The following is a 15671-nucleotide window of genomic DNA, read 5'->3' on the forward strand; positions in this document are numbered from 1 at the left end:
ATCCTGCGCCCGATATCCTGCATGTGTCGCTCCCCCGCTCAGGTCCCCGGAGTTCTCCTTCTTCTTCTGGGTGCATGTAAGTGCATTGTCTGTGTATAATGCGCTGTGCGGGGAGTCACTAAGATCCTGCGCCTGATATCCTGCATGTGTCGCTTCCCCGTTCAGGTCCCTGGAGTTCACCTTCTTCTTCCTGGTGCATGTAAGTGCATTGTCCGTGTATAATGCGCTGTGCGGGGAGTCACTAAGATCCTGCGCCCGATATCCTGCATGTGTCGCTTCCCCTCTCAGGTCCCCGGAGTTCACCTTCTTCTTCTGGGTGCATGTAAGTGCATTGTCTGTGTATAATGCGCTGTGCGGGGAGTCACTAAGATCCTGCGGCTGATATCCTGCATGTGTCGCTTCCCCGTTCAGGTCCCTGGAGTTCACCTTCTTCTTCCTGGTGCATGTAAGTGCATTGTCTGTGTATAATGCGCTGTGCGGGGAGTCACTAAGATCCTGCGCCCGATATCCTGCATGTGTCACTTCTCCGCTCAGGTCCCCGGAGTTCACCTTCTTCTTCCTGGTGCATGTAAGTGCATTGTCCGTGTATAATGAGCTGTGCAGGGAATCACTAAGATCCTGCGCCCGATATCCTGCATGTGTCGCTTCCCCGCTCAGGTCCCTGGAGTTCACCTTCTTCTTCCTGGTGCATGTAAGTGCATTGTCCGTGTATAATGCGCTGTGCGGGGAGTCACTAAGATCCTGCGCCCGATATCCTGCATGTGTCGCTTCCCCACTCAGGTCCCCGGAGTTCACCTTCTTCTTCCTGGTGCATGTAAGTGCATTGTCCGTGTATAATGCGCTGTGCGGGGAGTCACTAAGATCCTGCACCCGATATCCTGCATGTGTCACTTCCCCGCTCAGGTCCCCGGAGTTCACCTTCTTCTTCCTTGTGCATGTAAGTTCTTGGTCGTGCGCCACAATTTGAAAGTTAAATCCTGTGCTTAGTCCGAATCAGTCGGCCCGTCCCCTAATTTCTGTCGCATGATGCGACACAATCCGATTGCGTGCGACACAATGCCAGCACAAACCCCTCTTAAACACCTGTCAAAGCCACGCCAATCCCGAAACCGTTGGAAAGTCCAACGAAAGTGTGATCCGCGAAGATTTGTAAATAAGCCCCACTGTGTTTGTCTACAATTGTGTTTGATACTACACTACGGTAATGCAGAAATTTAGGTCATTCCAAGGGGTTCTCTTACTTTTTATATGCCCCATACATATCATGGATAGATCCCCCAATGTGATGATGACAGCTGCCTACAGGCAACATTATGCAAAGTTTCCAGGATGGGATAAGGATAACCGCGCCTCTTTTAGCTCCTTGTAAGGCAGCTCTCTTGACATCAAGGGTGTGACCACCCTCTCCTCCTGACTACGACTACAGGTCATACTGAAGCCGTACTGTTCTTCTGGGACCCTAGGTGAAGTGGGGTTGAGCACCTTAATAGCAAGTGCTACTCACTGCTCCTCTTCAAGGGAATGAAGACTAACATTCTACCCCGTGCCTCCTGTATCTATCGGTAGGACGCTCTGCAGGATGTGAGGACCCCATCTCCACCAGCTCAGATGTCACTACACACATCCATGTGGATGTGTGTCCATCACCTCTGTAACAATCCCCATTATAACACACTAGCCTCTCTCCAATCCCCATCACCCACCCCCATTTCTTTCCCCTCCGCCCTCAACATCTCAGATAAGATTGAGAGGTTTGGACTTTCCCCTAAATCCTCGGACCCCTGAGATCATGAATTCCTGGTGCATTGTTCAGCGCTGGAGACGGAGGTGACTCCACCCAATGATACCGAGGAGCAGCCGACCACAGCCCTTCAGGGGGCGTATGGTTAACCCCACAAAGACCAGGAGAGAGATAAGAAAGATGAAACACAAGCTTCATCTCCCAGGATATGGAGGAGAGGACATCCGTGTCTCAAACATTTCACACAAACTATGTACATAGAGATACATCAGGTCCTCAACTCCAGTCACTTCTAAAGCTGCACTGAGAGGCTCCGAGCCGAGTAACAGAGATGAACCTACGTGATGAGAAGACCACATGTTCTTGCCCCCACCCTGACCTACGAGACCCTTCTCAGCAGAGGCCAGAGAGAAAATGTGCAGGAGGTTACGGGGCCCCTCAGATTTACGATATCAGTCCCCAAACATTACAGCAGCAGAAGACCTACCTGCACATGATCTCATGGGTCAGCAGAACACGACACATCTCCGGGTTCTTGTCCTGTCCCTCATAGATGATTGGCTAAAACCAAAAGACATCACAGTTATACAATATACAACCCAAGAGAACGTACCTGGACCTCATGGGTCGCCCTCCAGAAGGAGAAAGGATCAGGAGCTGAGGCCAACCACTACAAAAGCCAAAACTAAAATGGGAAATTATAAACAACATGGGCGGTAAAAAACCTACTGATGACATCATCCCCCACTATAACAATCACATCTACATCCTGATGACATCATCCCCCACTATAACAATCACATCTGCCATCCTGATGACCTCATCCACCACTACAACAATCACATCTACCATCCTGACGACCTCATCCCCCACTACAACAATCACATCTACCATCCTGATGACATCATCCACCACTACAACAATCACATCTACCATCCTGATGACATCATCCACCACTACAACAATCACATCTACCATCCTGATGACCTCCTCCACCACTACAACAATCACATGTACCATCCTGATGACCTCATCCACCACTACAACAATCACATGTACCATCCTGATGACCTCATCCACCACTACAACAATCACATCTGCCATCCTGATGACATCATCCACCACTACAACAATCACATCTGCCATCCTGATGACATCATCCACCACTACAACAATCACATCTGCCATCCTGATGACATCATCCACCACTACAACAATCACATCTACCATCCTGATGACATCATCCACCTCTACAACAATCACATCTACCATCCTGATGACATCATCCACCACTACAACAATCACATCTACCATCCTGATGACATCATCCCCCACTACAACAATCACATCTACCATCCTGATGACATCATCCACCACTACAACAATCACATCTGCCATCCTGATGACCTCATCCACCACTACAACAATCACATCTGCCATCCTGATGACATCATCCACCACTACAACAATCACATCTACCATCCTGATGACATCATCCACCACTACAACAATCACATCTACCATCCTGATGACATCATCCACCGCTACAACAATCACATCTACCATCCTGATGACCTCATCCATCATTACAACAATCACATCTACCATCCTGATGACATCATCCACCACTACAACAATCACATCTACCATCCTGATGACATCATCCACCGCTACAACAATCACATCTACCATCCTGATGACCTCATCCACCAGTACAACAATCACATCTACCATCCTGATGACATCATCCACCACTACAACAATCACATCTACCATCCTGATGACATCATCCACCACTACAACAATCACATCTACCATCCTGACGACCTCATCCCCCACTATAACAATCACATCTACCATCCTGATGACCTCATCCACCACTATAACAATCACATCTACCATCCTGATGACATCATCCACCACTACAACAATCACATCTACCATCCTGATGACATCATCCACACCTACAACAATCACATCTACCAACCTGATGACATCATCCACACCTACAACAATCACATCTACCAACCAGACGACATCATTGATTACTATTCACCTATTCTAACAATCTGAGGATATCACACAATTTTGTGTTTACCTCATCTTATCTCCGGTGACATCATATAACCACACAATGACCCAATCTTACCCTCTGATGACGGCACATAACCTTCTGACTACCTTAAATATCCTTCATCAGATAACCCTCTGATGAGCTGAAACCACGCACTGATGACATCACACAACCATAGGTACTAAATGGTAGAGGTGGTGGCTTCAATGACATCACGTGACCTTCTGATGACCTTATCTATTACTATGATGACATCCCATCGAAGTGAATGATTGTTACGTCACCCAGCAGATCTCCTTCACTGTGATGGGAGTCACATCACCAGCAGAGTGCAGCCAACTGGCCGATGACAGGAAGAAACATTTCTATAGAGGGGGCGGAGCTGTGACTACCATCCTTTCCTGTGGAGCTAGTCTCACATTGTTGGAACCTACCAGCTTGGACATGGAGTCGATGAGCCGTACATAGAGATCCTGCTCTGTCCTAAGCCCTGGAAGATACAAGAAACATGGATGTGTATGTTAACGATTAGCCATACCTAGGGGAGGGAGCAGTGTGGTATTATCTGGTATTGATTAGCCATGCTTAGGAGGGAGGGGATTATCGTTTTATGTGGTATTGATTGGCCATATCTTGGGGGAGGGAGCAGTATGTTGTTATCTGGTATTGACTAGCTGTGCTGGGGGGGGGCATTGTCTGCGAGGGGCACAGTGTGGTGTTATCTGCTATTGATTAGCCAGGCCTGTGGGTAGGGAGCATTGTGGTGTTATCTGGTATTAATTAGCCATGCTTGGGAGAGGGACCAGTGTATTGTTATCTTGTATTAATTAGCCATGCCTGATAATAGGGCGCAGTGTGGTGTATTGATTAGTTATGTCTGGGAGGGGGCACAGTGTGGTGCTATCTTGAACTGATTAGTCATGTCTGGGAGGGGGCAAAGTGTGGTGTTATCTTGTATTGATTAGTTATATCTGGAGGGGGCATTGTGGTGCTATCTGCCATTGATTAGCCAGGCTTGTGGGTAGAGAGCATTGTGGAGTTATCTGGTATTAATTAGGCACGTCTGGGAGGGGGCACATTGTGGTGTTAATTGGTATTGACTAGCCAGGCCTCAGGGTAGAGCGCAGTGTGGTGTTATCTTGTATTGATTAGTCATGCCTGGGAGGGACACAGTGTGGTGTTATCTTGTATTGATTAGTTATATCTGGGAGGGGCACAGTGTGGTTTTATCTTGTATTGATTAGTCATGTCTGAAAGGGAGCACAGTGTGGTGTTATCATGTATTGATTAGTCATGTCTAGGAGGGGGCACAGTGTGGTGTTATCTGGTATTGAATAGTCATGTCTGGGAGGGGGCACAGTGTGGTGTTATCTTGTATTGATTAGTCATGTCTAGGAGGGGGCACAGTGTGGTGTTATCTGGTATTGATTAGCCAAGCCTGGGGATAGGGGGCAGAGATCCTTACCATTGCTGTAGAGGAGCTGCAGCCTATAGTGGATGCCATTGTTAGTTTTCTCGCCACTTTGTTCCTGTGAAGCAGAAATATTCAGTCATCGCACCAAGATAAAACTAAGTAGGTGATCCCTGATACTCCACAAGATCACATCGTATACAAAGGGAGGTCCCCCTTACATATCCTGCACACACATCACCTGGGGTACAGAGGGAGGACCCCCCAAACATCACCTGGGGTACAGAGGGAGGACCCCCCAAATATCACCTGGGGTACAGAGGGAGGACCCCACACACATACATCATCAGGCGTATGGAGGGAGGATCCCCCCTGCACACACATCCCCCGGGGTACAGAGGGACGACCCACCACACATACATCACCTGGGGTACAGAGGGAGGACCCCCCAAACACACATCCCCCGGGGTACAAAGGGCGGACCCCCCACACACACATCCCCCGGGGTACAGAGGGAGGATCCCCCACACATACATCACCTGGAGTACAGAGGGAGGATCCCACACACATACATCACCCGGGGTACAGAAGGAGGACCACCACATACATCACCTGGGGTACAGAGGGAGGACCCCCAAACATACATCACCCGGGGTACAGAAGAAGGACCCCCACACACATCACCCAGGGTACAGAGGGAGGAGCCCCCCTGCACACATCCCCCGGGGTACAGAAGGAGGACCCCCCCAACACACATCCCCCGGGGTACAGAAGGAGGACCCCCACACACATCACCCGGGGTACAGAGGGAGGACCCCCCTGCACACATCCCCCGGGGTACAGAGGGAGGTCCCCCCCAACACACATCCCCCGGGGTACAGAAGGAGGACCCCCACACATACATAACCCAGGGTACAGAGGGAGGATCCCCCACACATACATCACCCGCGGTACAGAAGGAGGACCCACACACACATCACCTGGGGTACAGAGGGAGGATCCCCCACACATACATCCCCCGGGGTGCAGAGGGAGGATCCCCCACACATACATCACCCGCGGTACAGAAGGAGGACCCCCACACATACATCACCCGGGGTACAGAGGGAGGATCCCCCACACACACATCACCCGGGGTACAGAAGGAGGACCCCCCACACACATCCCCCGGGGTACAGAGGGAGGATCCCCCACACATACATCACCCGGGGTACAGAGGGAGGATCCCCCACACATACATCACCCGGGGTGCAGAGGGAGGATCCCCCACACATACATCACCCGCGGTACAGAAGGAGGACCCCCACACATACATCACCCGGGGTACAGAGGGAGGATCCCCCACACATACATCACCCGGGGTACAGAGGGAGGATCCCCCACACATACATCACCTGGGGTACAGAGGGAGGATCCCCCACACATACATCCCCCGGGGTACAGAGGGAGGATCCCCCACACATACATCACCCAGGGTACAGAGGGAGAATCCCCCACACATACATCACCCGCGGTACAGAAGGAGGACCCCCACACATACATCACCCGGGGTACAGAGGGAGGATCCCCCACACATACATCACCCGGGGTACAGAGGGAGGATCCCCCACACATACATCACCTGGGGTACAGAGGGAGGATCCCCCACACATACATCACCCGCGGTACAGAAGGAGGACCCCCACACATACATCCCCCGGGGTACAGAGGGAGGATCCCCCACACATACATCACCCGGGGTACAGAGGGAGGACCCCCCACACACACATCCCCCGGGGTACAGAGGGAGGATCCCCCACACATACATCCCCCGGGGTACAGAAGGAGGACCCCCACACATACATCACCCGGGGTACAGAAGGAGGACCCCCCACACATACATCACCCGGGGTACAGAAGGAGGACCCCCCACACACATCACCTGGGGTACAGAAGGAGGACCCCCCACACATACATCACCCGGGGTACAGAGGGAGGACCCCCCACACATACATCACCCGGGGTACAGAGGGAGGACCCCCCACACATACATCACCCGGGGTACAGAAGGAGGACCCCCACACATACATCACCCGGGGTGCAGAAGGAGGACCCCCACAGACACATCCCCTGGGGTACAGAAGGAGGACCACCACATACATCACCCGGGGTACAGAAGGAGGACCCCCACACACATCACCCAGGGTACAGAGGGAGGACCCCCCACACATACATCACCCGGGGTACAGAAGGAGGACCCCCACACACATCACCCAGGGTACAGAGGGAGGACCCCCCACACATACATCACCCGGGGTACAGAAGGAGGACCCCCCACACACACATCCCCCGGGGTACAGAAGGAGGACCCCCCACACATACATCACCTGGGGTACAGAAGGAGGACCCCCAAACACATCACCTGGGGTACAGAAGGAAGACCCCCACACACATCACCTGGGGTACAGAAGGAGGACCCCCAAACACATCACCTGGGGTACAGAAGGAGGACCCCCAAACACATCACCAGGGGTACAAAGGGAGGACCCCCCACACACACATCCCCCGGGGTACAGAAGGAGGACCCCCACACACATCACCTGGGGTACAGAGGGAGGACCCCCCACGCATACATCACCCGGGGTACAGAAGGAGGACCCCCACACACATCACCCGGGGTACAGAGGGAGGATCCCCCACACATACATCACCCGGGGTACAGAAGGAGGACCCCCACACACATCACCTGGGCTACAGAGGGAGGACCCCCTGCACACATCCCCCGGGGTACAGAGGGAGGTCCCCCCCACACACACATCCCCTGGGGTACAGAAGGAGGACCACCACATACATCACCTGGGGTACAGAGGGAGGACCCCCCAAACATACATCACCCGGGGTACAGAAGGAGGACCCCTACACACATCACCCGGGGTACAGAGGGAGGACCCCCCACACATACATCACCTGGGATACAGAGGGAGGACCCACCACACATCCCCTGGGGTACAGAGGGAGGACCCCCCACACATACATCACCCGGGGTACAGAGGGAGGATACCCCACACATACATCACCCGGGGTACAGAAGGAGGACCCCCACACACATCACCCGGGGTACAGAGGGAGGACCCCCACACATCACCTGGGGTACAGAGGGAGGACCCCCCACACATACATCACCTGGGGTACAGAAGGAGGACCCCCACACACATCCTCCGGGGTACAGAGGGAGGACCCACCACACATACATCACCTGGGGTACAGAGGGAGGACCCCCCACACACACATCCCCCGGGGTACAGAGGGAGGATCCCCCACACATACATCACCTGGGGTACAGAGGGAGGATCCCCCACACATACATCACCTGGAGTACAGAGGGAGGATCCCCCACACATACATCACCTGGAGTACAGAGGGAGGATCCCCCACACATACATCCCCCGGGGTACAGAGGGAGGACCCCCCACACACATCCCCCGGGGTACAGAGGGAGGACCCCCCACACACACATCCCCCGGGGTACAGAGGGAGGATCCCCCACACATACATCCCCCGGGGTACAGAGGGAGGATCCCCCACACATACATCACCTGGGGTACAGAGGGAGGATCCCCCACACATACATCCCCCGGGGTACAGAGGGAGGATCCCCCACACATACATCACCTGGGGTACAGAGGGAGGACCCCCCACACACATCCCCCGGGGTACCGAGGGAGGAACCCCCACACACACATCCCCCGGGGTACAGAGGGAGGACCCCCCACACACACATCCCCCGGGGTACAGAGGGAGGATCCCCCACACATACATCCCCCGGGGTACAGAGGGAGGATCCCCCACACATACATCACCTGGGGTACAGAGGGAGGACCCCCCCACACATACATCACCCGGGGTACAGAGGGAGGATCCCCCACACATACATCCCCCGGGGTACAGAAGGAGGATCCCCCACACATATATCACCCGGGGTACAGAGGGAGGATCCCACACACATACATCACCCGGGGTACAGAGGGAGGACCCCCACACACATCACCCGGGGTACAGAGGGAGGATCCCCCACACATACATCACCTGGGGTACAGAGGGAGGATCCCCCTCACAAACATCACCCGGGGTACAGAAGGAGGACACCCCACACATACATCCCCCGGGGTACAGAGGGAGGACCCCCCCACACACACATCCCCCGGGGTACAGAGGGAGGATCCCCCACAAATACATCACCTGGGGTACAGAAGGAGGACCCCCAAACACATCACCTGGGGTACAGAGGGAAGACCCCCCACACATACATCACCTGGAGTACAGAGGGAGGACCCCCCCCACACATACATCACCCAGGGTACAGAAGGAGGACCACCACATACATCACCTGGGGTACAGAGAGAGGCCCCCCCCACACACATCACCTGGGGTACAGAGAGAGGCCCCCCCCACACACATCACCTGGGGTACAGAAGGAGTACCCCCAAACACATCACCTGGGGTACAGAAGGAGGACCCCCCACACACATCACCTGGCGTACAGAAGGAGGACCCCCCATACATCACCTGGGGTACAGAGGGAGGACCCCCCACACATACATCACCCGGGGTACAGAAGGAGGACCACCACATACATCACCTGGGGTACAGAGGGAGGACCCCCACACATACATCACCCGGGGTACAGAAGGAGGACCACCACATACATCACCCGGGGTACAGAGGGAGGACCCCCCACACACATCACCTGGGGTACAGAAGGAGGACTCCCACACACATCACCTGGCATACAGAAGGAGGACCCCCCATACATCACCTGGGGTACAGAGAGAGGCCCCCCCACACACATCACCTGGGGTACAGAAGGAGGACCCCCCATACATCACCTGGGGTACAGAGGGAGGACCTACCCTGCACACACACCATCAGGCGTACGGAGGGAGGACCCCCACACACACATCCCCCGAGGTACACAGGGAGGACCCCCCATATATCCTCCAGGGTACAGAGGGATGACCCCCTGCACACACACATCCCCCGAGGTAAACAGGGAGGCCCCCCCATAAACATCATATCTTGCCTTGTCTTTTTCTACAAAGTCGATGAAGGACGTCCTCTCGATCTCCACCGGCTGCCCCTGCCGGTCGTACAGCGCCAGGACAAAATGGAAGAAGTTGGATTTTCGGAGGTTGGAGGGCGGCTGCTTCTCGAAGTGAGCCCTGGCCAGACCGATCCCACTGTGAGGGGAGACAAGAGGGGGCACAGGTCATGGCCAACCCCAGCTACAGGGGGCAACATGGTACACAGCACAGGAGCCCATGTGATACCTGTACATGGTGATACAGAATACGCTGAGATACATGGTGATACAGAATACGCTGAGATACATGGTGGTACAGAATACGCTGAGATACATGGTGATACAGGACGGTGATACGCTGAGATACATGGTGATACAGAATACGCTGAGATACATGGTGATACAGGACGGTGATACGCTGAGATACATGGTGGTACAGGATAAGAATACGCTGAGATACATGGTGGTACAGGATAGTGATATGCTGAGATACATGGTGGTACAGGATAGTGATACACTGAGATACATGGTGATACAGGACGGTGATACGCTGAGATACATGGCGGTACAGGATAGTGATACGCTGAGATACATGGTGATACAGGATGGTGATACGCTGAGATACATGGTGATACAGGATAGTGATACGCTGAGATACATGGTGGTACAGGATAGTGATATGCTGAGATACATGGTGGTACAGGATAGTGATACGCTGAGATACATGGTGATACAGGACGGTGATACGCTGAGATACATGGCGGTACAGGATAGTGATACGCTGAGATACATGGTGATACAGGATGGTGATACGCTGAGATACATGGTGATACAGGATAGTGATACGCTGAGATACATGGTTTTACAGGATAGTGATATGCTGAGATACATGGTGGTACAGGATAGTGATACGCTGAGATACATGGTGGTACAGGATAGTGATACGCTGAGATACATGGTGATACAGGATAGTGATACGCTGAGATACATGGTGATACAGGACGGTGATACGCTGAGATACATGGTTTTACAGGATAGTGATATGCTGAGATACATGGTGGTACAGGATAGTGATACGCTGAGATACATGGTGATACAGGACGGTGATACGCTGAGATACATGGTGGTACAGGATAGTGATACGCTAAGATACATGGTGGTACAGGATAGTGATACGCTGAGATACTTGGTGATACAGGACGGTGATACACTGAGATACATGGTGGTACAGGATAGTGATACGCTGAGATACTTGGTGATACAGGACGGTGATACACTGAGATACATGGTGGTACAGGATAGTGATACGCTGAGATACATGGTGATACAGGACGGTGATACACTGAGATACATGGCGGTACAGGATAGTGATACGCTGAGATACATGGTGGTACAGGATAGTGATACGCTAAGATACATGGTGGTACAGGATAGTGATATGCTGAGATACATGGTGGTACAGGATAGTGATACGCTGAGATACATGGTGATACAGGACGGTGATACGCTGAGATACATGGTGGTACAGGATAGTGATACGCTGAGATACATGGTGATACAGGATGGTGATACGCTGAGATACATGGTGGTACAGGATAGTGATACACTGAGATACATGGTGATACAGGACGGTGATACGCTGAGATACATGGTGGTACAGGATAGTGATACGCTGAGATACATGGTGATACAGGATGGTGATACGCTGAGATACATGGTGATACAGGATAGTGATACGCTGAGATACATGGTGGTACAGGATAGTGATACGCTGAGATACATGGTGGTACAGGATAGTGATATGCTGAGATACATGGTGGTACAGGATAGTGATACACTGAGATACATGGTGATACAGGACGGTGATACGCTGAGATACATGGCGGTACAGGATAGTGATACGCTGAGATACATGGTGATACAGGATAGTGATACGCTGAGATACATGGTGGTACAGGATAGTGATACGCTGAGATACATGGCGGTACAGGATAGTGATACGCTGAGATACATGGTGATACAGGATGGTGATACGCTGAGATACATGGTGATACAGGATAGTGATACGCTGAGATACATGGTGGTACAGGATAGTGATATGCTGAGATACATGGTGGTACAGGATAGTGATACACTGAGATACATGGTGATACAGGACGGGGATACGCTGAGATACATGGCGGTACAGGATAGTGATACGCTGAGATACATGGTGATACAGGATGGTGATACGCTGAGATACATGGTGATACAGGATAGTGATACGCTGAGATACATGGTTTTACAGGATAGTGATATGCTGAGATACATGGTGGTACAGGATAGTGATACGCTGAGATACATGGTGGTACAGGATAGTGATACGCTGAGATACATGGTGATACAGGACGGTGATACGCTGAGATACATGGTGGTACAGGATAGTGATATGCTGAGATACATGGTGGTACAGGATAGTGATACACTGAGATACATGGTGATACAGGACGGTGATACGCTGAGATACATGGTGATACAGGATAGTGATACGCTGAGATACATGGTTTTACAGGATAGTGATATGCTGAGATACATGGTGGTACAGGATAGTGATACGCTGAGATACATGGTGGTACAGGATAGTGATACGCTGAGATACATGGTGATACAGGACGGTGATACGCTGAGATACATGGTTTTACAGGATAGTGATATGCTGAGATACATGGTGGTACAGGATAGTGATACGCTGAGATACATGGTGATACAGGACGGTGATACGCTGAGATACATGGTGGTACAGGATAGTGATACGCTAAGATACATGGTGGTACAGGATAGTGATACGCTGAGATACTTGGTGATACAGGACGGTGATACACTGAGATACATGGTGGTACAGGATAGTGATACGCTGAGATACATGGTGATACAGGACGGTGATACGCTGAGATACATGGTGGTACAGGATAGTGATACGCTAAGATACATGGTGGTACAGGATAGTGATACGCTGAGATACATGGTGATACAGGACGGTGATACACTGAGATACATGGTGATACAGGACGGTGATACGCTGAGATACATGGTTTTACAGGATAGTGATATGCTGAGATACATGGTGGTACAGGATAGTGAAACACTGAGATACATGGTGATACATGATAGTGATATGCTGAGATACACGGTGGTACAGGATAGTGATACATGGTAATACAGTGCAACATCTCCCACCGGGGCCTTTTCTTGGGGCCTGGAGACAGCCGGGGCCCAGAATACTGCTTGCTATGGGAACCGGAGGACTGTCCTACAGCCTGGCAGCTCTCCAGCAGGTGGTGTGTGAAAGAAATTAGATGAGGGAGAGGCTGTGGTACTGGTTCTTCCTGGGCAACCCCAGAGTACCTAGGTAATGGAGAAGCCTGTGGTGGTAACAGCCGTATCCAGGGATCAGACAGAGGCAACGCTGTGCAAATCAACTTACAATTCTTTATTGAACAGCATGCAACGGACAAAAATGAAGAACAGTAGGTTTCAGCAAGCTGGGGAGCCGGTGGGAGATGGTCTGCATGAAGGTTAAACTCAGACTGGTAGTAACTGCCTGCTGGTCTGTCCAGTATATCAGGAGACCTCACACTACAGCCGATGTCCAGTATATCAGGAGACCTCACACTACAGCCGATGTCCAGTATATCAGGAGACCTCACACTACAGCCGATGTGCAGTATAACAGGAGACCTCACACTACAGCCGATGTCCAGTATATCAGGAGACCTCACACTACAGCCGATGTCCAGTATATCAGGAGACCTCACACTACAGCCGATGTCCAGTATAACAGGAGACCTCACACTACAGCCGATGTACAGTATATCAGGAGACCTCACACTACAGCCGATGTCCAGTATATCAGGAGACCTCACACTACAGCCGATGTCCAGTATATCAGGAGACCTCACACTACAGCCGATGTCCAGTATAACAGGAGACCTCACACTACAGCCGATGTCCAGTATATCAGGAGACCTCACACTACAGCCCATGTCCAGTATATCAGGAGACCTCACACTACAGCCGATGTCCAGTATATCAGGAGACCTCACACTACAGCCGATGTCCAGTATATCAGGGGACCTCACACTACAGCCGATGTGCAGTATAACAGGAGACATCACACTACAGCCGATGTCCAGTATAACAGGAGACATCACACTACAGCCGATGTCCAGTATAACAGGAGACCTCACACTACAGCCGATGTCCAGTATATCAGGGGACCTCACACTACAGCCGATGTGCAGTATAACAGGAGACATCACACTACAGCCGATGTCCTGTGTATCAGGAGACCTCACACTACAGCCGATGTCCAGTATAACAGGAGACATCACACTACAGCCGATGTCCAGTATAACAGGGGACCTCACACTACAGCCGATGTCCAGTATATCAGGAGACCTCACACTACAGCCGATGTCCAGTATATCAGGAGACCTCACACTACAGCCGATGTCCAGTATAACAGGAGACATCACACTACAGCCGATGTCCAGTATATCAGGAGACCTCACACTACAGCCGATGTCCAGTATATCAGGAGACCTCACACTACAGCCGATGTACAGTATATCAGGAGACCTCACACTACAGCCGATGTCCAGTATAACAGGAGACCTCACACTACAGCCGATGTCCAGTATATCAGGAGACCTCACACTACAGCCGAAGTCCAGTATATCAGGAGACCTCACACTACAGCCGATGTCCAGTATATCAGGAGACCTCACACTACAGCCGAAGTCCAGTATATCAGGAGACCTCACACTACAGCCGATGTCCAGTATATCAGGAGACCTCACACTACAGCCAATGTCCAGTATAACAGGAGACCTCACACTACAGCCGATGTCCAGTATATCAGGAGACCTCACACTACAGCCGATGTCCAGTATATCAGGAGACCTCACACTACAGCCGAAGTCCAGTATATCAGGAGACCTCACACTACAGCCGATGTCCAGTATATCAGGAGACCTCACACTACAGCCAATGTCCAGTATAACAGGAGACCTCACACTACAGCCGATGTCCAGTATATCAGGAGACCTCACACTACAGCCGATGTCCAGTATATCAGGAGACCTCACACTACAGCCAATGTCCAGTATATCAGGAGACCTCACACTACAGCCGATGTCCAGTGTATCAGGAGACCTCACACTACAGCCGATGTCCAGTATATCAGGAGACCTCACACTACAACCGATGTCCAGTATATCAGGAGACCTCACACTACAACCGATGTCCAGTATAACAGGAGACCTCACACTACAGCCGATGTCCAGTATATCAGGAGACCTCACACTACAGCCGATGTCCAGTATATCAGGAGACCTCACACTACAGC

The 15671-nt window shown here is 51.8% G+C and overlaps 1 protein-coding gene across 2 annotated transcripts in view; it reads right to left on the minus strand.

Moving 5' to 3' along the window:
- LOC140084550 (transcription factor COE3-like) overlaps positions 1-15671 on the minus strand; it is a 127299-nt gene that overhangs the window by 79102 nt on the left and 32526 nt on the right. For both annotated transcript variants that reach the window (XM_072126463.1, XM_072126462.1), the window contains exons 2-5: positions 10286-10442; positions 5281-5344; positions 4250-4305; positions 2229-2302 (exon numbers count right to left, since the gene is read on the minus strand). In XM_072126463.1, coding sequence (XP_071982564.1) covers positions 2229-2302; positions 4250-4305; positions 5281-5344; positions 10286-10442 — 351 coding nt within the window. The remainder of the gene's footprint in view (positions 1-2228; positions 2303-4249; positions 4306-5280; positions 5345-10285; positions 10443-15671) is intronic.

Source organism: Engystomops pustulosus, chromosome 1 (genome assembly GCF_040894005.1).
Source record: "Engystomops pustulosus chromosome 1, aEngPut4.maternal, whole genome shotgun sequence".
Taxonomy (NCBI): domain Eukaryota; kingdom Metazoa; phylum Chordata; class Amphibia; order Anura; family Leptodactylidae; genus Engystomops; species Engystomops pustulosus.